A 22,811-nucleotide genomic window follows, 5' to 3' on the forward strand; every position below is an offset into this window, starting at 1 on the left:
ATTCTACAGCCAGTGCTGGTTGGTTTTTGTGGCAGCAAAGTGAGAAAATAGAAGTCATGACAACAGGCAGGAATTTTTAATTTTTTTTTTTTTTTACTGTGGATCTCTTTTTTTTGTTGTCTCACATTTTCAATGCCCAGTGATGCTCACTCCAGCTCTGCTGCCTCTGTGCCTTACAGCAGGTGAACTTTCAGCATTTCCTCTAAGAAATCCCTACTTGTGGGGCTCATGGTATGGTTGTCCATTCCTCCCACCTATGTTTTGCCTTTAAGGTCTCACCCTGCCCATGAACTCATCATGCAAAATCTGATGCAGCCCGAGTGGTTGCTGAACATGACCCCCACAGAAGCCAAGTGTGGCTCTGATAATGCAAATATGACCCAAATGCCACCTGCAACGTGCAAACTCGAACACAGATCCTATGAGGAGAGGCTGAGGGAGCTGGGGCTGTTCAGCCTGAAGAAGAGGAGGCTCAGGGGAGACCTCATTGCTCTCTACAACTACCTGAAAGGAGGATGGAGCCAGGCAGGGATTGGTCTCTTTTCCCAGGCAACTCTCAGCAAGACAAGAGGCCATGGTCTTAAATTGTGCCGGGGGAAGTTCAGATTGGATATTAGAAAGAATTTTTTCACAGAAAGGGTGATCAGACATTGGAACAGGCTGCCTGGGGAGGTGGTGGACTCTTCATCCCTGGAGACATTTAAAAAGCGACTCGATATGGCACTCAGTGCCATGGGCTGGTGACTGTGGAGGTAGTTGTTCAAGGGTTGGACTCGATGATCTCTGAGGTCCCTTCCAACCCAGCCTATTCTATGATTCTATGATTCTATGATTCTATGAACTCATCAGCAGAGAAGTCAGCTGGAATGTTTCTGTCATTTACAGACTTTCCAGGCAAATTCAGTGTGCAGGACTCCTGATCAAACAAAACCAGGCAGCTCAGTGTGGGAGCAGAGGCATCATCCATCCCTGCCTCCTGCAGCTGGGGATTGGGAGGAGATGCCCTGCAGGCCCAGGTGTGTCATGGGCAGTAACCCAGCTGCAATCAGGGTGTAAACAGAAGTGCTGTGAAGGGCAGGGACTCAGAGCTTTGCTCTTCTGAAATAAAGAGGAGTGATAAGGGAAGTGATAAGTGTCTGCACGGGAGAGTTCTTCCTGCATGATAATAGTGTTGATTGCATGTGGTGAGCAGGGCTGGGTGTGGGGGAAGGCTGTGGCTGTTCCTGTTCACCTGCCTCTGTGAGGCCACGTGTGGAAGCTGGAATAACCCAGCCTTGATGAAGCTGTAGTTACCCACCTGGAGCAAGATGAGGTGTAAGGCTTTGCTGGAAGGTTGTGCCACTCATGCATTTGAGCTTTTAAATGGCCACACACTCAGGCACAAAGCCTGATGGTTAAACTTGTGCAAAATTACTCTCCAGAGCAAGACCAGTAAACCCACTGTCACTTCCAGCACATCATCACCTTGCTTCATGATGCGGGTCTGGGCAATGCAATCAAAAATGAGAATTCAGGAGAGTGTTGGACTAACACTAGAGTGCAGTTCAGGAGTTAAATGTAAAGGTTTCATCCAGCACAAGCTGGAAATTGCCTCTCATTTCACACCCTGTGTCTGTCAGTGTTTGTGCAGCTTTTCAGAGCGTGGGTTTGGATTCCTGAGCCTGATTTGGGGGTTAAGTGAAGGGGCAATAGTAGCAATTTGAAGCTTGGTGCAGTGTTGGACATAATCTGCTTTGTTGATTTGAAGTGTCCTGTGTAGCTGTAGTGTTTAGGACTGGAGCTGATGATAGAAAACTGTTCTTTAGTGACAGCTGTAGCAGTTCTGCAGTGTTTGATGAACTCCTGAGGTAGAAATCTGCTAAAATCAAACCCAAGTGTGATGAGCCCCTCAGGTTTGTCTGCTCAGGGAAATTGTCAGGCATGGCAGGGTGCAGCATCACCCTGCTCTCATGGACAAGCCCTCTCAGCTTCAGCTGCAGTGATTTATCCCTAGCTGTAAAACTTCAGAGTTTGCTCTAAATGAAATCAGACTGAGAATCAAAGTATTATCTCCACCCTTTCTCCATCTGGAGGGACTCATTTGTATGAGGTTTTAGCGTCAGAAATTGTTAGGCTGGTCACAGCGTGCAAGAGTTTCTTTGAATTCTCCACAGCTGAGATTCCTTAGAGAATTTGGGGATGGGAACTTATTTTTAGATGGTGGAGATGCTCATTGATCTGGTTTGTAAGTGTGGCAGCAAATGAAAGCAGCATTAGGGCTCTGTGTTCAAGAGTGGGGACCGATCCAGGAGCATAAAATTCTTAGCATCCTGACCACAGCCCAATTTGTAACATCAAAAATACATTTGGATGCTGTGAATTTGGCAGATGTGTCAAATGTCTATAAAATACTTAGCAGAGGGCAGCTTTCTGCTGGGAGTAATAACATCCAGTTGAAATACATATTAACCAGAGTCAAATAAAAATAGCACATTTCAAGCACAACACCGGTGAGCATTTGGATGCTGTCAAGAAATTTTAACTCTTACTGGGGACAGAACAGTGATAATTCAGTTAGTCCCCAAGCTCAGGGTTTTCCAAGCAAGCAACCATACCCTGAAAATTTGCTTTTTTTTTTTTTTTCCCCTGTTAAGCAGGATTTGGAAGTAAGACCTGGGCCTCTTAATTCCTGTTTGCTTATTTCCTAGTACTTCAGAATTTGCTTGCACCAGATTCCTGACAGGATGAATAAAGAGGTATTTAGAATTCAACACACCCACTAATGAGCCACTGCTGCCTGATGGAGCAATGTGACAGCTCCATACCTAGGCTGGGGGAGGAGGAGGAGGAGGCTCAGTCCCTCTGCAGCAGCTGGGGGGGATTTGCTGAGGCTGACTGTAATTCACTGAATTGGTTTTTTGGCTGGAATATTGTTTTATGTGTGATATTGTCAGTCTGGTACTGTCAATCTCTGGAACAGAACCTTTTAAAAGGATACATCACTGCAAAATCTTATTAGTTAGATGGTGGGTTTGTCCCACCTTGCACTTGGGTTATTTTCTTTCCTACTTTTGCTGCTTGGAAGATCTTGTGTGAAAAGGTGACACAAGTGTTGATGTGCAGGCTGACCTTAGAAGCCACTTGGGAGAATGCCAAGTACAGCTATTTTTTTAGGCAGTCTTTTTCTTAGTGATTCCTGCTTTAACTCTGCTCCTTATTCTTTTATACTGGTGTGTTTGGACTCTCTTCCTGTTGCATCTGAAGGTGAAGAAGGCTGAAGAGCTGTAGCTCATTCATGTGCCATGGTTTTCCCTCCATCTCTGGAGAATTTGATGCAAACCCACACTGCTCACCCTCTGCTCAGCTTACCTGGGGTCTGGCCACGTGCTACAGGGCTTCCAAATCCCACGTGTGGCTTCTCAGTCCTGCATTTCACCTCTGCTGGTAACACAAGAGCAGGGAAGCTTCCAGGGCATAGATACAGGTTGGCTGAGAAACAGGAATGGCTAAAAATACATCCTGGTCTTCAACTGGAAGATCCCCCTCTCTGTTCCCTGCCAGGAGCTGCCATTCAGGTCCCTGATTCTGCGGCCAAACCTCCCCTGGGGCTTTGTGTGGAGCTGGGCAGAGCCCTGCAGAGGGAACATCCCACCCCACCACCCTATCCCACCATCCTATCCCACCCCTCCATCCTATCCCACCCCACCATCCCCAGCTTCCCTCCTGCAGCCAGGACACGTTCCTGAACCCAGGGCAGAGGACCAGACACATTACACCAGAGGAGGAGGAGGAAAGTGATCTGGAGCTGAAGCCCTCCTTGTGTTGTGCTCTCTCTGTCCAGAGTCACTTGCTCTGTTGCCAGTCCTGCCCTCTTTGCTAAATTTACAGTTGTTGGAGCAGCCAAGGTACCCTGGGGACAAACATCACAGACAAATGCCCTGAGGAGCTGGGGCTGGGGCTCAGGCATTGCTGAGCAGTGGCTCTGCCCCCCTCTCCCCTCTCAGCCCATCCATGCTGTATTTCTCAGCTGGTGCCTGATGTCCAAGGACCTCAGAGGTTGCATAAAGTTTAATAAATAATGCTGATGGGTTAATTGTAGCTTGCAGGCTCAGTTGTTGATTAGAGTCATATGGTGTTTTTCCAGTACATCGCAACCTTAATTTCAACATCCTTGTTTCATAAAACCACAACAGATTATGTATCCAGTCTCTCTTTATTTATTCCTGGTCCTCTGGCCCTGAAGTGAGCTGATCTTGTAGGAGAGGAAACACCAGAATTTAACTTTTGCATGCTGGTTGGGGGGTGCATACATTTACATGCTTCCCAGTTGCCCCGGTGAGGACACCAATAAATTAGTAATGGAAAGTGAACCCTGTGTCAAGCCACAGATGTCAGATTACTGGGGTGGTGTTCTTTGTGTGGAACAGTTATGCTGGACTAGGAGCAAGCCCTGATCTCTTGATATTGTTTAGTTTTTAGAATTTCTGTCCAAAATAAACCAGCTATTAATAAAGTAATAAAAATAAGTAGTAAGAAAATGCTTTTCAAATTCATGATTCACTGTTTTACTGGGAGCAGTGTGAAGGGAAATGAATTCTCCCCACCATGCAGTGGAGCCTTTGATGTAGCTGTGGTTTCCTCTCTCCTGTTTTATAGGTGAAAGAATAATCATCAGAAACATTAATGAACTTCTGTATTACCCTTTGAACTGTGAGTCCTTCTTCCATGCCCCAGCTTTTGATTTACTATCTCTTACTCATCACCATTTAATAAGTGTGAGGTGTTTTCTTAAAATTGAAGTTTATATTTCCTTGGTTCTCATGCAGAGAAATTAACTCTGAACACAAGTGCTGAAACAAGGGCAAACAGGCATCTGGGAAGAATTTCAGGTTGGCTTTTTTATTTTTACTGACTTACCCAAATCTCAGAATATGCAGGAGTTGCTCCCTCAGGTGAGTAACATGCTGCAGCTGTGGTCTGGGACAATATTGAAATATATTGAAACAATATTGAAATACTTTGAAAGGAGCATTATTTGCTTTGCATTTGAATCCAAATGGAAGAGAAAACTTGATTCTAAAAGGTGTCTGGTCTGGAGCCAAATGAGAAGGGAGGTGGTGGTGTTCCTTTCTGTCCCTGCAGTACATGTGTGTGTTCATATCCTTTGGTGAACATGCTACATGACAGCTTTGTGACATTAACAGGTAAAGCATAAACTTTCACATGATTCAGGAGATATTTCAGAGGAGAAATTTCTCCCCCCCCCCTGGAAAATTAATTCTAAAATGTTTCCAACTATTATATGTTTATTCTAACGCAGCTATGTTTCAGCAAAAGCTCCTGGCAGATAGTTTGCTCATCCATTTCCAAATGAAGATGTGTTAAATTTATTTGCTGAAGGAATTTGTAGCTTGCTCTGTAACCTTGGTCATGGGGCTGGATGTAAAAACAGAGGGACAGGAGCCCACTTCACAGCAGGAGACAAAGTAGAGCTGGAGCTGGGAATGTTTTAAGACTGGGAAGGCAAAACGTGTTGAATTACTTGAGAAATCAGATTTTGGACATGTGATTTTGGACATGTGGCTTCACTCATTGGATCCACGTGTAGCTCATGCTGGTTGTGTGAGGTCAGGGTGCACCACAGTGGTGTAAAGGGGGGCAGATACCCCAAGAAGCTTGCAGTAAAATAGCACAAAAACCCAGGCAAGGTTTTCTGTGCTTGACCCTCTTCACCTGCTAAGCCTGTGCCCTCCTTGTGAAGGATTCAGCAAAATATTCCTCATGTTTTCCAACAGGATAATAATACCCTGTTAATTCAGTGAAAGATTAGGCAAGCACTTAGTGTTCTCTATGTAATGTGTAATTTTTATTCAGAATTAATGATGAGCATAGGGGTTTTATGGAGGTTTCATTTTTCTGCTCTAATATGTATTGATCAGGACCAACTTCTATATGTTTTTTCACATTTAGTGCCTCAAAATTTATTGCAGTAACCTTAAACCTATTCATAGTTCTTAGTACAGAGGTGCTTTCATAATATATCTCAATTGGATTTTGCCAGAGCATTATTGTAAAATAGATCCTGAAACCCCAGTCCACTCAGGTTAAATATCCCAACGTGGTACATTGATTTTTTTGTGTGCTGCTGCAATTTCCTTTGTAAGAAGACAGCTTCACTCCACTGCCCCAGCCCAGGGGCTGTGAGGAGCAACTATGTGAAGACTGAATGCAGATTTTCTTTCCACTCTGACCTTCTTTCTTTTCCAGGCTCTGGAAGAAGCCCAAAAAGCCATTCAACAGCTCTTTGGTAAAATTAAGGATATTAAAGACAAGGCTGAAAAATCCGAACAAATGGTGAGGAGCAGTTTCTTTCTTACCTTTGAAAGGGAAGGGGGCACTGATGTGAACTTCCAGTTCTCCTTCAGAAGGGAACATTTTTTTCTTTCTGGCTGGTTGGTAATTTGCTGTCAAGCATGTGTTGAACCTCTTCCCTTGTCCTTGTGTTGCCGTGGCTGTAGGGCCAAGGTGCTTGTTGAAGTGAGGAGAAAGCCCTTCTTACCTCCTTAAAATTGTCTTGCTGTGGCTCGAAACTTAACCAGGCTCATTTTTACATCCTCTAGGTTAAAGAAATCACCCGGGATATCAAGCAGTTGGATCATGCCAAACGTCATTTGACCACCTCCATCACCACCCTGAACCACCTGCACATGCTGGCAGGGGGTGTGGATTCCCTGGAGTAAGTGTGTGAATTTTTAGTGGTGTTTTGACACCACTGCTGAGTTCTTCAGTTTGGCACAGGGCTCTGAATAGGTCTGTAACATCTGCTTGTTTTTCTGGAGGGAGGTTTGCTTAATAGGTTGCAGTCTTGATTTTTTTGCTGGCAGATCCTTTTTGTGCTGCTCTGGGTGACCTGCAACCCGTGTTGCTGTATTTAAGGGCTTGCAGCATTGATTGCTTGAATTGCTGTGTTGATCCTTGGTGATAAGGAGCAAGTCTGGCTTCATTAAAGAGTAAGACAGGCTGTGCAGTTGGGTGTCCTCATTAGGGACGTGCTCTTCAGGGATTTGGAGGGATTTTTACCAGTCTTATGTCTTAAACTGGAATGAGATGAAAGCCTGCTTAAGTTCTGAGAATTATTTCAAAGAAGCCTTACAAATCGTGAAGTGGGATAAGAAGTTTCTAATAATCCTCTGTGGGTTTTAACATGCCTGAGGAACACCCAGACTAGGGAAATCCAGTTTTTTTGCATGTTGCACCTGTGAAGCTGCACAGCCTGTTCTTGGATTGTAGAAAGTTCTGCACGGACACCGGGTTGTTAAGCGTTCAGGATTAAATCTTACATAGGCTGCTGGGTCCATTGCAAGGATCCTGAAGGATTAAATAAAAATAAATAAACTCGGTTTGGGATTTTTTTTTTTCTGTCAGTACACTGTGAAAGTTATTAACTGGGAAGTCAAGGCTAATAGCTTTTCAGCATAAGGATTGTCCTCCCTGTTGAGCTTTAAATTCACGCTTTGTGTGTGATGACAAATGACTTCACTCAGGTCATTCCAGAGAAATAACATTTACTGCCTCCAGACCCATGCTGAGAGGTGGCTGCATTCAGTAGTTTACGTGTTCTTTGCCAAGTGTTGCTTTTGACATTTATGTTTTTTGAAGCATTGTTAGATGTGTGTCAGATTGGTTTATTTTAGCATTGGTTAAGTGAAATTTTAATGCTGCCTTGGAATGTTAATGAGGAGTTTTGTGTTTTAGACAAATAAATGCCAATAGGAACCAGCTTGCCCCAATAGGGATGAGGTAACCTGTGGAATTACCACCCAGGATTTTCAATGAACCTACTTTTGTAAATCTTTAATTTCCTCTGCAGGGCTATGACCAGGAGGAGACAATATGGGGAAGTTGCCAACCTTCTCCAAGGTGTTGTGAATGTGTTGGAGCACTTCAACAAATACATGGGGATCCCTCAGATTCGACAGCTTTCTGAAAGGTAAAAAAGACCAAACCCTGAGCACTTGCACTCCTGCTGGGAAGGAAGGTTTGAGAATGCATTAGGCAGAATTAGTTTCTCAAGGATATAAAAGCTGGACTTGGTCCTTTGAGCTTCTTTCCAGCCAAAACAAACAGGTTAAAATTGGACACAGTTTGCTCAAATCTTAAGCAGCCTGTTCTGTTAAATAACAGCAATCAGTACTGCTTTCATTCATGATCAATGCTTCCTGTTGCCTTTTAATTTACCTGACCTGGAGTAATCTGTGGAAATGCAAATTGTTTTCTGTGATCTTCATGTGCAGGTGTTTGGGGTGAACCCTGAGGAGTTGCTTTCTCCTGCTTCTTAACCTCAGTGCTACAGTTCAGCAGCCTGGTGTGAAGCAGAAATTTCTGCATTAACACAGTGGTGCTTGATGCCTCTTTTGCCCAGACATGTGCTTTCCTGCTGGCAAATTGCTCTCAAACTGCACAATTGCCCGAGGGCTCAAGCGGGCAGGATTTCTTTTTGTGCATTTGCCAGACTCAGTTATTCTGAGCACCTTGAGTTTCTGCTTCCAGAACCCTGCTCCTGTTGCCCAGTTCTGCTGAGAATTGAGGCTTATAGTGAATCCTCCCAAAACTGCTTGCAGATCACCTGGCTGAGCTTATGTAGTTTTGATTTTCTTACTTGGAGGTACACATTTAAATTTGGTGAGGTTTTGGTGCAGCCCCAACAGCAAGTGCCCACCATTCTCAGCAGCAGGTAAAGGCTCAGTGGTGATTAAAATGCCACCACATCTCCCAGGGGCTTGGCTTCATTTGGGATGTAACATCTGGGTGTTGAGGGAACAACCCTGCTCCAAGTGGCATTGCTGTCCCTGGCCAAAACCTACTCTGCCTGCTTTAGAGCAGGCTTTATTTCTCTTACATCACACACATGATGTTTCCTCAACAGCCTGTAGGAGTGCTGAGCACAGTTCAGAAATGAAAACAGATTATTGGTGTTTGGGGTGAACATTCTTAATGATGCAACCATACCTGATAGCATTTGTTTTCACTGTGAAAATTGCAGATCTCTCACTACCATCCTCTTGATACCTGAGGTGACTTTGCTCATTGCAAAGGTACTTGAAGGAGCCTTCCAAGCACAGCAGTTAATTATTTTGGTGATGGGAACAGTGCTTGAATTACTTGTTTGTAACAATTTCATGTAAATCTGTTGGACTTTCTTCATGGTATAGTCACCTCTTCCAAGAAACCCAGATGGAATCCATGAGATGGAGCAAAAGAAAAATCTACCCTAAATCCAGAGAGAGATGGGGGCTTGTTTTAACAAAGCATTTGACCATAAGCATTTGCTTAAATGAACATGAACATCAAGGAAATATAAACATATGTCACTGCTTTTCTGAATTTAGGCTTTTGTCTATTCCAGCCTCGTGCTCAGAAAAATAACTTGCTTCATTTTCTGCCAGAGTGGTAATGCCCTTGGGCAGAAACCTGCTGTCATTTGACCATTTTAAGGCCAAATATAATTTAAACCTTGATCCAGAGTTCTGGCTGGTTTTCCTTTTCTGATGGATGCTTATTTGATACTTTTGTAGTTGCTGATAACTACAGAAAGCAATTCGTGCTGCTGCTAAAAGGCACAGAGGTTTCAAATCACGCCAGGGAGAGACTGGCAAGGACATGGAGGAAAACTTCCTTTGTTTTATTCACCCTTCAAGATAAAGATCTGAAAAGCTCAAGAAAGTCTGTTCCCCTCCCTGTTTTTAGAATTGCCTCAGCAGGGTTTTCCTTCCAGTGTTTACACAGGGAGAGTTGCACCATCTGGTAGCTGCATGTGGGGCAAAAGGAGAGCTGCACCCGGGGTGTTACTGGGATCTCTTGACTGCTTTGAGATGCAGGCAGCAAATCACTGCAGGGAGGTCTGTGGCACAGTCATGTCTGCTTCTAGGGCCTGATTTGGAGTTGACTTTCTCTCTCCTTTTGCTTGGAAATGCTTTTGTGTATTCATGAGACATCAAAGGAAGTTTGCCTGGCTTCTTGCAGTGCTCTTAGGCTGTGAAATTGCTGGGGTTTGGTATCTCCTCACTTGGGTTTCATGGGACAAGTGGAACCTCTTGGATGTCTGTGAAGGCAAGAAATGCTGTAGTAGATCTTGGCTCAGACCTGTCACAGTAACCAAAGTCTATTATATACAATAAGTCTATTCTGTAGACTGCTAACCAAGCAAATGCTGTTTCTTTCTTTAATAAAGAGCCTCTCTTTCTTGGCGTGAATGGAGCAAAGCCAAAGATCACCGTGAAACCACGGGAAGGAAAAGTGCCTGCTTGGTGGTGTTGGATGGGCTCTTTGTCATGGGGTGTTCAATTTAGTTTCCTGCTCCTAGATGCTGTGAAAACTAATGATGTGTTTTTAATGTTGCTTTCCACCTGTTCTGTCCCACTGAAAATAACCCAACAAAATCCCACTGTAGCCATTCATCAGAAACCTGGGCTGAATTCTCAATTAATTGGCTTCTTGTGCTGATTCTGTTGAGTGTTGGTAGAAAAACGTCACAACTCACTTCCAAATGTAAATATTTCCCTAATCCTGTTCCTAAAACAACTTCTTCTATGTGCATTGGATGTTGTTTGTTGTAGCAGAAAGCAGTATTCTCTCTCAATCCTTTTCTGTTTTCTGTCCACGGAGGGAGCGAACAGTTGGTGGTCACAAACCCACCCATGCAAGTGGCTGAGAAAACCTTGCAGATAGTGGAAGAAAACCTGGAAAGTATTGAGGAGAAAGATGATTATAAGTTTGCCACAGAAAAACAGGCTAACTCAGCCTCTTTTATCTCAGGAAGCTGCCAGGCCTAGCTGAAGATTTCTGGTAGCTCTGGCTGAAGGACTTGCGGTTTCTGGTAATTTAATGTCATTTGAAACGTAACAGTGGGTTTTCTTGTTTTTATTGTTTTAAAGGCAGTTGGAACAGAGAGCAAAAGCCACTGCTAATAAAACAAAAGTCAGAGAAACAAAAATCACTAATGCTCGGGTTATCAAAGGTTTTGGCACGTGTGAGCAATCCCAGGAGAAGGCAATTCCCTGCTTTGGGGAGGAGGGACGGCTGCTGCCAGGGAATCTGGTCCAGGAAAGTTACCCTTATCAAACCCACATGAGAGGAGATCCTCAGTCTGTTATCAGGGGTTGCTAAGCCTTAGTGAGTGAATCACTTTCTGCAAGTGGTTGAACACATTCTCAGACACCTGCAGGAACAGTCCTTCAGGGGTGAATGAAGGTGAAGCCAGCCACGGGGCTGATGCTTTTCCCTCTGAAGTCTCCGTTGCATGAAGATTATTCTGAATTATTGAAAGGCTCACAGCTTTCCATGGGCTGCAGCCATCTCCAGGGGCTCAAGCAAGTGCCTTCTTGTATTCTTAGCCTGAAGCAATCACTCTGGAAAGATATGGCATAAACATTTTCATGTTGCTCATTGCAGGCTCATGGAAAAAAATGATTGCGCGTGACTGTGTGTACGAAGAGGGATGGCTACTGGGAGGGCTACTTTGATGTCTCTGCCTTATCCCTGTCTTACAAATTATGAAGGAAAAAAAGAAGTCTAAACTCATTTTCCTTGTTTCCTTTGGAGAGATTTTTTAGCAGGGCAGCTTTTATTTTTTTTTAAAATACATTTTTCGCATCCCGGTTCAGCAAGGCATTCCTGCAAGTTTCTTTATTTAAGGCTCTGAGAATCCCTGTTAAGACTATCCTTAAGTACTTTCCTGAATTGGAGCCTAAACCAACAAAGCCCAGGGACAGGGCTTTTTAGCTGCTTGACAGTGCCTCTTTCCAATTTGTTGAGTCTTTAGGAATCTGGCTGCTGCTCTTCTCGGTGCCTCCACGGGGCTTGGGCTGCAGCTGTTGTCACTTGGGAAGGACCCTGAAGCTGGACTCAAGGAAAGAGTCCAGAGTGCTACAGCTAATACTTCCAGTTGTTTATATAAACTCATTCATTTCTGTGACTGCTGAAACTAAAGACTTCTTGATTATGCAAAAGAAAAATTTCCAATCCATGTTACTGTCTTTTTTTTTTTCTTCTTTCTTTTTTTCTTCTATTTTCTTCTTTTTTTCCTCCTTTTTCTTAAGGCTTAAAGGCTTTGGTTTTGTGATGCTTTCTCACATGAACTATTGGTTGTGGCTGCTGCTGGGCTTATATGTCCCACTCTTCCTGTTCAACATATTAATGAATCCCTTTTGTTTTAGAGTTATGAAGGTGTTAACTGGTAATCTATACCTGAGAGAGCAGAGGAGTTTCTAAACATTCCTGTGAAGCAGAGAGCTTAAGTGAGAATTATGTTTGACACTGAGGGCAGGAAGCTTTTTCCAGCAAAATCCCCACCAATAAATCCTGGATAAGACAGGTCATACATTCAGTTAAATCATAGATATAAAGTTATATTTCAACTGTCACTTTTAAAGGAGTGGAATTTTCTGCATTTGGCAATATTAAAGAATGTTCTCCAGCACTGTCAGGTCCTCTTGTAGTGTTTCTCTACTAATGGGTCTCAAATGGGAAGATTAAAGAAGCAGATCATTCCTTGATGAGTTTGAGGAGTCATAACAACAACAAGAAAAAAATCCCAAATTCTTCTCCCAGCACTCTGAACAGCTGTTTTCACAATAGTCAATGTAGCCACTCTTTCTAACATATCAGTCTCTATGGAAAAATCCACTGCTTTGAGTGATCAGTTTAGACCTTAAAGCATTTCCAGTATAATAAAAAGTGATGGAAGAATTCAAGGGCTGCAGAGGGATATAAGTGCCTAACTGTTTGGTTTGGCTCTTTCTGGGGTGTGTAGGCATTTCCATTAACCTAGAAGTATCAATTAAGCCCTATTGACTTTTCTTTCTGGAAATTGAAAGCTTTATTTTCTCAGCTAAATAAAGACCAGGATTGTGGTTTGTTCAAAACTTCTTCACCCATTTCATACCTTTGCTCTTTTATGCTTCTCGAGACACGGGGAATTTACAGCATAAAACTGCAGCCAACAATATTCACATGGATGCATTTAAAAGGAGGTCAGAGCACCTGGAGCTGTGAAGGGTTCACTGTGAAGACTGAGACATTGTGAAGCTTTTTATGTGTTAGAAATGTACTTTTGTTAAAATGCTATCAACATACAGCAATGTAAAGATAAATTGATCACACTGACATCAAAGGAACCCTGCTGGTTTCTCAGTTGATTAACTGGACCTTGTTATTTTGTTAAATTGCAGCAGGGCAAGAGCATCCAGGATGTGTTCTGGTGCAGCTCAGGGATCAGTGCTGTAAAGCAGGAGCTGTCCTGGTGTCATTCAGGGAGTAAATGATCTCCCAGTTTTGACATCCAAGCCTCCTTGATGTGGATCTTTTTCTTCAGCAAACTTTCTTTTATCCTTTAAAAACTGTTGTGTAGCTGTTAGCATTTCATTGTAGTGATGGTTGGAGAGAACAAAAGAAGTTGCTGTGCTACCAACAAAACTCTTGCTTCTTCTGTCCTCCTCAGGGTGAAGGCAGCACAGAACGAGCTGGGACAGCAGATTCTGGCTGACTTTGAGGAAGCCTTTCCTTCTCAAGGTACAAAGGTAAAGTTCTCACTTCCCCTCTTCCTCACATTAGCAGTTGCTGAAAACTATTCAGCTTAATTGTCATTGCTTTGAGTCTCATTTTACATCCAGATTTGATCTCTATTTCAGGAGTTGTTTTAGAAGGCAAATGAGTCTCTCAAGCTGTAGAGTGCTAGGTGTATTTCTCACTGTTTCTAGGGAGGGAATATGGGTGGGAAGTGGCCCCTTTGTCATATTGATGATTAAGGGAGTGGAGCATCTCCCTTATGAGGAAAGGCTGAGGGAGCTGGGTCTCTTTAGTTTGGAGAAAAGGAGACTGAGGGGTGACCTCATCAATGTTTTCAAATATGTAAGGGGTGAGTGTCAGGGAGATGGAGTTGGGCTTTTCTCTATGGTGACCAGTGATAGGACAAGGGGTAATGGGTGTAAGTTGGAGCATAGGAGGTTCAGGTTGAATATCAGAAGGAATTTTTTTACTGTAAGGGTGACAGAGCCCTGGAACAGGCTGCCCAGGGGGGTTGTGGAGTCTCCTTCACTGGAGACATTCAAAACCCACCTGGACACGTTCCTAGGGGATGTACTCTAGGGGGCCCTGCTCTGGCAGGGGGGGTTGGACTAGATGATCTTTGGAGGTCCCTTCCAACCCCTAGGATTCTATGATTCTATGATTCTATGATATTGCACTCAGCTGTTGCTGCAAGCCAAAGAGTGCCCTGAACCTTCTAGACCAGAGTGAGGTTCCCTCAGCACCTCTCCCAGCTCGCTGGTTTGTTGTTTGATGCAAAAACATTCTTGTTGTGTTTAGACAAAGCCAAGCACAGGCTGTTTTTTGACATGTTGCCACCAAGTTTGTTTCTGGTTTGCTCAGACAGCACAGATTCAAATCTGGACGAGGGCTTAGGCACCAAATGTGCTTCCCCAAAATTATGCATCCAAATGTTTGCAAACAATGGGGAGGTAGGTGTCAATTTGAATTTATTTTAAGGAAAACACTAGGTCTGTCTTCCAGAATACCAGCTCTGCTGTTTTTTTCTTAAAACTAGTGAGTATAGAAATGAGAAAACTCGTTGAAACAGATCCTTGGATGGAGGGCAGATCTCTGGCTGTGTGACATGCTTCAAAACAGCATATTTTTTAAAAATGCTGCTAAATTTTCTTTCTCCTTTACAAACATCATGGTTATTAAAGGAGAACAGAACAACTTTACAGCCCGTGCAACGGAAGGAGCTCAGCTTTCATCCAACAGAAGATGCCTGAGTCATAACAAAAAGTAGCAGCAGAAGCACCAGAAAGAGAAGAATAATAGGAAAGGGTAAAAAACAAATTAGCCTGGATGCAGTACAGTTTCCAATCACCCATTCAGCTACTTAACCTTGAATCATTTGTTCCTGTTTATTCTGATAGAGGCCTGGTGGACCCAGCAACGTCCTACGTGATGCGTGTCTGGTCGCCAATGTCCTGGATCCCAGAATCAAGCAGGAAATCATCAAGAAATTCATTAAACAACATCTCTCAGAGTATCTGGTCCTTTTCCAGGAAAACCAAGATGTAAGGGAAGCTTAGCAAGCTACTTTTTGATTTTGCATTTTGTTCCTCCCCTGGCATTAACAAAATTCATGTTTCCTCAAGTTCCTGTGGTGAGAAGTTTTTAACCCAAGGGTTAAATCACTTGTGTGATCTGGACTGGCTGATGAGTTGGGAGTCAATGCCATCTCCTTCAGGATGACTTCCTCCCACTTCAGGTCCCAGTTTCGTAGATCAGCACTGGAAATGTTTGGTCCTTCAATAGTAAAAAAAATAAATTCAAGTGAGATATACTTTCTGCCCTGCAAAGGGTTGAAAAATTAAATGCTGAAAGTTGCAAACTCAAAAACTGTAAAAAACACCACTTCCTCCCAGGCAAACAAAACAAAACAAAACAAAAAAACACCTAAAATGAAAGGGGTTCATTTCCAGGAAGTGGAAATTTATTTGTAGCTGATTTTTAAACTTCCTGCCCTGATGCTAACGGATTTTATTAAATTTACTATAATCCCATCCTGCTCATATTATAAAATAAATATATTTAATGTGTATATATAACGTAAATATATTTATTTATATTATTTATCTATAAATAAATATATTTATCTATGTATTATAAAAATTCTTGTAGAACTTTGTGGGTCCACTGACCCCAGAGCGTGACAAACAGCTGAAAACGAGAATCCAGGAATTCCTGCCTTTATTTCTAAATTTCTGTGTCTGCCCAGTAGAGGCAGAATGAATTCTTATGGGATTGAGTTTTCAGCAGTACCTGGATGATTTAGGAATACTGTTCCTCCTCATTTTTAACAGGATTTGCTCTCTTAATTTGCACAAGACAGGGGTTTTGGTCCGGTGTGTGTTTTGAAGGATGACTGTGAGCATTCCCAGGCTTTTTAACAATGCTCCCGTGAGCTTTGATGGATAACCCGAGCTCCTACAGCCGCACAGTTAAGCAGTCAGGCTGAATATCAGCTGAATGCTGCTGTTAGAGGTGTTGTTCTTCACCTTCAGGTGGCCTGGCTGGATAAGATCGACAGGCGCTATGCCTGGATAAAGCGTCAGCTGGTGGATTATGAGGAGAAGTTTGGGCGCATGTTCCCCCAGGAATGGTGCATGACGGAGCGCATCGCTGTGGAGTTCTGCCACGTCACCAGGTGAGCCTCTGGGAAGCTCCTGGTGCCTCCCAATGGAGTCGTCTCCTTCCAAACAAAAGGTTGGCTTGTCCTTTGCAAAATTGAGCATATATCCATAGGGCTTTGAAACTTCAAATATCCGTGTGGTGGTGTCCGGAATTAAAGGCAGGCGGAGAGTGAAAACCCTGAGGAGTGTGACTGAGGGTAATGCTGGGAGAATGAGCTGATGGGGAAATCAACTTTTGGTAGAACAGAGGTGAAAATCAGTAATATTGGATACCAGGTGAAATAGTATGAGCTGGCTGTGGTGTGACTTCATCAGACCATGCTCCCGGACAGCTGGAGGTGGGACACCAGAACAAGGTTCTAGCTGAAGGCCCAGGAGCTCCATTGCCTGTGTTCCGGGAGCCCAGTCAGAGGCTCTGTGCTTCCCAAGGTTGGATCCTGCTGGCTTTCCTGGCTGCAGTGGTGTGCTGAGGTGTTAGGAGATGGGGTCCTGTTACCCACAGACCTCTAAACAACTGTGGTTGCGTTTGAAACACGATCTGTGAAGCGGTTTTTATGTTGGAGACCACTTTAGGAATTAACTCAGATTTTGTGATGAAAGTGTCTCTAAGGAAGAGGCTGAATTACAACCTTAGGTTTCAGATCTTTCTCCTGATAGAGAACCACATTTGTTTTGTGTTTTCTCCCCCTCTCTTTCAGGACAGAGCTTGCTAAGATCATGCGCACACGAGCAAAGGAGATTGAGGTGAAATTGCTTTTGTTTGCAATTCAGAGGACAACCAACTTTGAAGGACTCCTGGCAAAACGCTTCTCAGGTTGCACTCTGGCTGATGGGACAGTGGTAAGGGGATTTCTAAAGAGCAGCCCTTTAATCAACAGCTTCTTGGGGACAAAAAAGCTCCCTCCACACGTAGCTCCCATGTAGCAGTGGGAGACTGCAGAAGAAGACTCCTCTTGTGCTGGCAGGTTTGGTTTTAGTGGGTTTAGTGGGGGTTTAGTGTGTTTCAGGTTTCCTGCTTAGTGGGTTGTCCTTGGGAAGGTGGTTCTTGGTCCTGTAGAGTGTGGCAGAGGGCTCATGAGAAGGGCAGTGCACTGATTGTGTGCTTTCTCCATTCTTCTGGGCCCTGTGCTGTTTGCAACTGAAGCCACATTGCTGTGGAGAACCACAAAGTAATTCCAGCATGGTGACTGCATTATAATGGTTGTTCCCTGCATGTCAGTGACACTTTATAACTAAAAGTCCCCTCTTCTCTTCATTTCTGGTTACCACAAGTTCACCACATGGTACCATCTTTCAGTCTCACACTGTTGGGTCAGTCTTACTTGCAGGGCTGTTGGTAGCTCCTGCTTTTCATTGTCTCATTTGGGAGCTTGTAAAGGCAGAGCCAAGAGAAACAGCTCAGGGAGTATCTCTGGGTCATCTCTGTGCTTTTTCTGCCAAGAGCTCTGCCAGCCAAGTGCCCTGGGGCTCAGAAGCCACTGGTTTGAGGTTGGCTTTTTTGTCCAGCTGGTGCCTTGAAGCCTACTTGGCTGTTGAGGGTTCAGCTTCTGAGGGAAGCCTGCTGGACCCACTCCTCATTTGCTGTGGATCAGAAGGTGCAGCTAATTAGAAAGGAAAGTCCTTGTAGGTTTTCTTCCTGGCTGAATGTAGATCTTTCAAGAATATGGCTTTATTTTTCTGACAAATTTCATATGAGATTTGCAGCTTTAATTACATTGGCTTCACTGGGTTGTTATCCCTTTGGAGAAGGCAGGCACAGAAGCTGTTAGAACTGAGAAAAACAGAAGGGGAGGGGGTGGCTTGAAAGAAAATCTTCTTTGTCCCTCTTTCTGATGTTCCTAGAGGCTATGACAGTCTGGCTGTCATCATCTGATCTGTTTTATACCCAAAATGAAAGCCATAATTGAAAAATGGTTCCTGGGTCCTCCTGGTGGAAACCCCATGCTTTGGTGTGTGGTTTGAGAGAGGAGCCATTTGAAGCTGGTCAAAATGTTCCTTTCAGGGAGGATTAGGGGAGAGTGGGTGAGTGTGGGGGCTGTGGGAGGGTGCTGAAGGTGAAGTGGTGTGAGGGAGAAGGAGCTGTGGGCTCTGTGCCCTTCCCATGATGGAGAGGCAGTCTGTGGGTCACCTTTGTGCTTGGAGAAGCCAAACTGCTGTACAGCCCTTTAAAGAGCTTAGTAAAGCAAAACATGGGTGCAGCTGTGTGGCAGAGGGGGTGAAGTAGGCTGTTCTCTAAAGAGCTTCCTCTTTTTTTTCAACAGAAGAAGCCAGAAGTGCCACCACCCTCCACCAACCCGTTTCTGGAGGATGAAACTGGGACAGAGACAGATGAGATTGTGATTGAGAAAAGTGATTCAGACAAAGTAAGTCTTTGAAGTTCTCCAGCTGTCACTGTGTCAAAATCTCCAGTGGTGCCTCAGCTTTTCCCATCCCATCGATTTGAAAGGTTTGTTTTCACAGCAATTAATTTAGGGCAGTTTTAGTCCTCTGTGCAGCATACAGGCTCCCAGTAGGACCACAGTTTGCTCTGGCTCACTTCACTGAGACCAAAGCAATCTTTATTTCAGTTAATAGTGTGGAGACAATCCTGCCACATGAGAGGGAGATGGATTCTGTTCTAACCTCAGCAGCAGCAGCTCAAAAGTAACTACAAGATATCTGTCAAAGGAAGATGAACTACCATAGTTTTCAGATCCCAGAAGCAGTTTCTGCTACAAACAGTTGCAATTCATATTTTGCCTTGTCAGCCAAGTAAATTTGGAGTCACCAGACCACTTACTGAACTTTCAGGTGTCAGCTTGAGATTTTCACTCCAGATACATTACTTCTGAGATTTTTATCTCTAAAGTGTTTTTCATTCATTGCCTCTGTGAAGCAGGCAGCACCTAACCAGTTGTAAAAGCACTGGGCTTCTGAAGCCCTCTGCAAACAGGAGTGAGTAGCAAACTCAATTGTTTTAATTGGCACCAATATCAAAGCCTCTAAGCCCATATTTTTCACCAGATGGACATTTCCTAAGTGCTGTGTTGTGAGTGGCTCGAGGCAGATCCCTTCTCCTTGTTGGGTGAGTTTACAGCCCTGTGAAGGGGCCACTCACAGGTGGTGTCCTGATGGATAAGCAGGGCCCTAGGACCTACACAAATCCATGTCCCTGGGGATCTGGGGGTTGTAGCTCTCCACCAGCACAGTTTGGTGCACTGCATCCTCTCCAGATTGTCACAGGAGGCTCCTACCCACAGCAGAAATCCTGAAGCAGAATGATTGAGCAAAGTTTTGCTCTCTCCATTAAATTACAACTTGGACAGTTGATGTTGGCTGGACTTTATCAGTGGTCTGGAAGGCAGAGCACTTGGGGAGATGTGTGTGGTGTATTTTTTGTGAAGAACTTGCTTTCTGCTGTCTGTAATGGCTGAGAGAAGGTTGGTTCTGATGGGCATTGCTGGGATGAGGGGACATCTTTGGAGAAGTCGGTGGCCAGGCAAGTAATTGCAAATAATTCAGCCTTTTAGGAGTGGTTTTATTAAACAGGAGAATGCACTGTCCTGGTCAGAAGTAGTTCAGGACACTAGTCCTGGGATTCAAGACCCTTGGGAGTGTAAGAGGGAGCACAAGAGTTTGAGGGGAGGAAAATCATATCTAAAAAGAACCTCTTTTAGTGATCCTAGCAGTTCAATTTAATCTGTTTACTTTGGATGGTAATGAAAGGAAACTGGGCCAGCTGCAGACCTCCTTACTGTGACAACAGTAACCTTTTATTATTTCCATCAAACTCAAGGAGGAAATAGCTTAAACATCTGCAGCTTTTGGACAGGATTGCACGCTCAGAAACACAGCTTCACTGCTACTGTTAAAAGATTTAGTATTCTCTCCACCAGACATGCTGGGAGCAGCATGGTGCAGAGCCACACGCTCACACACACACACACACAAACACCAGTCCTGCATTAGGACTTGGCTCTTCCAGCCTGGTAGGTTGTAAACATCATGAATCTGCAGCCTTGTGTTGGCACTGCCATCCTGGAGTCTTGGCAACCTGAAGGTTTCAGTAATTACCCCCAATTGTTTTCCTCTGATGAGTGAGTGCATCCGGCTGGAAGGGGCAGGAGCTGGCAGAGGGGCTGGGATGGAGAATGCTGGGTAGTGGCTCTCTCCCAGAGCTGTAAAAACTTAACATTCTCCAGTTGTGCTCTTAGTGAGAAGGTTAATGAAGCCAGGCTCATAGAGGTGGGCTGGTCTCCATAAAACTGTTCACTTGCTTTAGGTTTGCAGCCATATGGTGGTATTGATTGTCTCTTTGAGTCTTAATTATTTCCCAGAAATGCTTGGCTTGTCATTCTCTGCTGTTTCTGCAAAGGACTTTGTGCCACCTCCTCTGTCATTTAGGAGAGGATGTCCTATAGGCTCTGCTGTTTTGCTGTTCTTGTGCTCACAAAAAAGATGATGGAAAAATTCATATCTTTATTGGCTGGGAACTGATCCTGGTTTTTTGAAGAGAGAGTTAAGAATTCCATTCCAGAGTCACTGCAGCACTTTTTGCAGGCAGTGAAAAATTGTCAGTGTGCTGGGAAGCAACAAGAAAAACTGTGTATGAAGTAAAGAAAGAAAAGTAAAGTCTTGCTGTAGGGCAAAAATGAGCTTAAGGGCCTTGCCCAGCCTGGGACTTCAACGTGCAGGAATTTAAGCACATGAGCAGTCCCAGAGGCTCCCGTGTGATGTGCTTGGCCACTGGGTAGAGTGAACTCAAATGAGAGGAAACCAAATGACTACCAAATGGCAAATGTGCTTAATGGTCTAAATGTGATTTTCAAATAGAAGGCTTTGCCTCCCCAGAAATGTGTTTCACAGTGCAAACACTCCTGTAATGCTGCCTGTGTAATCCCAGCATCTCCAGTAATTACGTTCTGTTTATCTAAATAAAATTCATCCAAATGAAGGCTGTAACTTTGAGTTACTGTCCTTAATGTTCCAAAGTACAGGGTTTTTTCAGTCTTGCTTTCAAATAACTGCTGCATTTCATTTCTGAGGTGACTGGTGGAGTCTTGTTGCTGTTCAACGGGTGCAGCAAGGTTTTATTTACAAACTGCATTAAGGTTCTTCTACTGAAATCTGGTAGCATGCAGCAGGCTTCCCTTTTAGGGTATTTTACAAGTGAAAAGATAATTCCTTGCAATACTAACAGCTCTGTAAGAGCAAGGGAAGACGTGGACACACTGACATTGTATATTCTGTTGACTTCATGCCTCTGATTATTAGTAAATATGTGTGTTATAAAATTTCAAAATAATTAGAGCCTTCTGTGCTGTTGCTTTACTGTTTTTTCTAGGGCAGGTTTGAACCCAACACTCTGAATGTTTTTTTACAGCCAAAGAAGCCAAAGGTTCCTGACAATCCTTTTCATGGCATTGTTTCCAAGTGCTTTGAGCCTCACCTTTATGTGTATATCGAGTCCCAGGACAAGTGAGTAACCATGTTCTTTTGGGTTTGTTTGCTTTGGAATGTCTGTTACAGCTGGATTGTACCAGATTTTGTACTCAAGATGCAGTAAAATTAATTTCTTGAAAGTCTGCTTTCATCAGCAGCAGTATTTGTGCTAACAAGAAAAGTGAGGACCTTTGCTTGGGCAGAAATGAGTGTTCAGAGGGCTGTGGGTGTTGGTTTGATCTGGAACTGCCAAGGCCTGGAGGAGCAGTGCCCACTGCCTTGCTGTGGAAGAGGCTCAGTGCTTCTGAAATTGCTTCTTTTGCCTCTGCAATTCCCACTGCAGACATTTGCCTTTCTTTCTTCTTATGCCTTCCACAAATAGTAGGTTTGCTTTTTCTCCCAAATACACATGTGGCTTCGTGGTGGAGGAGTTGCAAGATTTGCTTTGTAGAAATCAGTTATTTGAGATCCTTAGATGAAAGCTGCTGTAGATGAGTTGGCTGTAAGAAAACATTATCTTCACTCACAGATTGGGACTTTGTCAGGGGCTTTAATCCCCAGAACCCTTCTTTGTCTTTCTCTTTGACTTGCAGCAAAACCAACTTGAATGAAAGGAGCTTTCAGCTTAGAGCTCTGAGAAGTTTTTAGAGGTCTCACCACAGCTCTTGTGCACCTCGATTCACACTATGGTTTAAATGACATCTCTGTAACAACTGCAGTGCCAGTTGGGAGAGGAGGTAGCTGAAAAAGGTTTAATACAGTCTTCTGGTGCAGGTTAGTGGCTGGAAAAGAGAAACAGAGCTACATGCCTGCCTCGGGTAACTCATCTGTGTTCTTCTATCTTCTAAGGATTTACACATGAAACACTCCAAGTGTCCTGATTTTGTCCAAACTCCAAGGTAGCCACCTTGAGAAAGGTTTCCCGTGTCCCATCAAACTTTTATGCTTACAAAATACTTAAGTAATGAAACAAAACCTTGTGCAGTGGTCTGTCATGCTGGGTTTAGGTTCCACTCTGTAATGTAACAGAGGGAACCAGATATTTTCCCCCCTGCCCTCAGCCTACTGAGCACTAACTTGTTTGAATATTTCTTCCCATCTCACTGGGGGCCATTTTAATCCCCATTTTGGTAATTCTACCCCACTGTGTTCCTAGCTCTTTTGGTTGCTTTTTTTTTTTTCTCC

The 22,811-nt window shown here is 43.8% G+C and overlaps 1 protein-coding gene across 1 annotated transcript in view; it reads left to right on the top strand.

Annotated features, from left to right (window-relative positions):
- The window catches only part of VPS53 (VPS53 subunit of GARP complex), a 60,664-nt gene that overhangs the window by 11,225 nt on the left and 26,628 nt on the right, over positions 1 to 22,811 (top strand). The window contains exons 5-13 of the mRNA XM_071765185.1: positions 6,247 to 6,333; positions 6,600 to 6,715; positions 7,850 to 7,969; positions 13,478 to 13,556; positions 14,943 to 15,086; positions 16,077 to 16,219; positions 16,904 to 17,045; positions 18,467 to 18,568; positions 21,568 to 21,662. Of these exons, the coding sequence (XP_071621286.1) occupies positions 6,247 to 6,333; positions 6,600 to 6,715; positions 7,850 to 7,969; positions 13,478 to 13,556; positions 14,943 to 15,086; positions 16,077 to 16,219; positions 16,904 to 17,045; positions 18,467 to 18,568; positions 21,568 to 21,662 (1,028 nt within the window). The remainder of the gene's footprint in view (positions 1 to 6,246; positions 6,334 to 6,599; positions 6,716 to 7,849; positions 7,970 to 13,477; positions 13,557 to 14,942; positions 15,087 to 16,076; positions 16,220 to 16,903; positions 17,046 to 18,466; positions 18,569 to 21,567; positions 21,663 to 22,811) is intronic.

Source organism: Heliangelus exortis, chromosome 21 (assembly GCF_036169615.1).
Source record: "Heliangelus exortis chromosome 21, bHelExo1.hap1, whole genome shotgun sequence".
NCBI lineage: Eukaryota > Metazoa > Chordata > Aves > Apodiformes > Trochilidae > Heliangelus > Heliangelus exortis.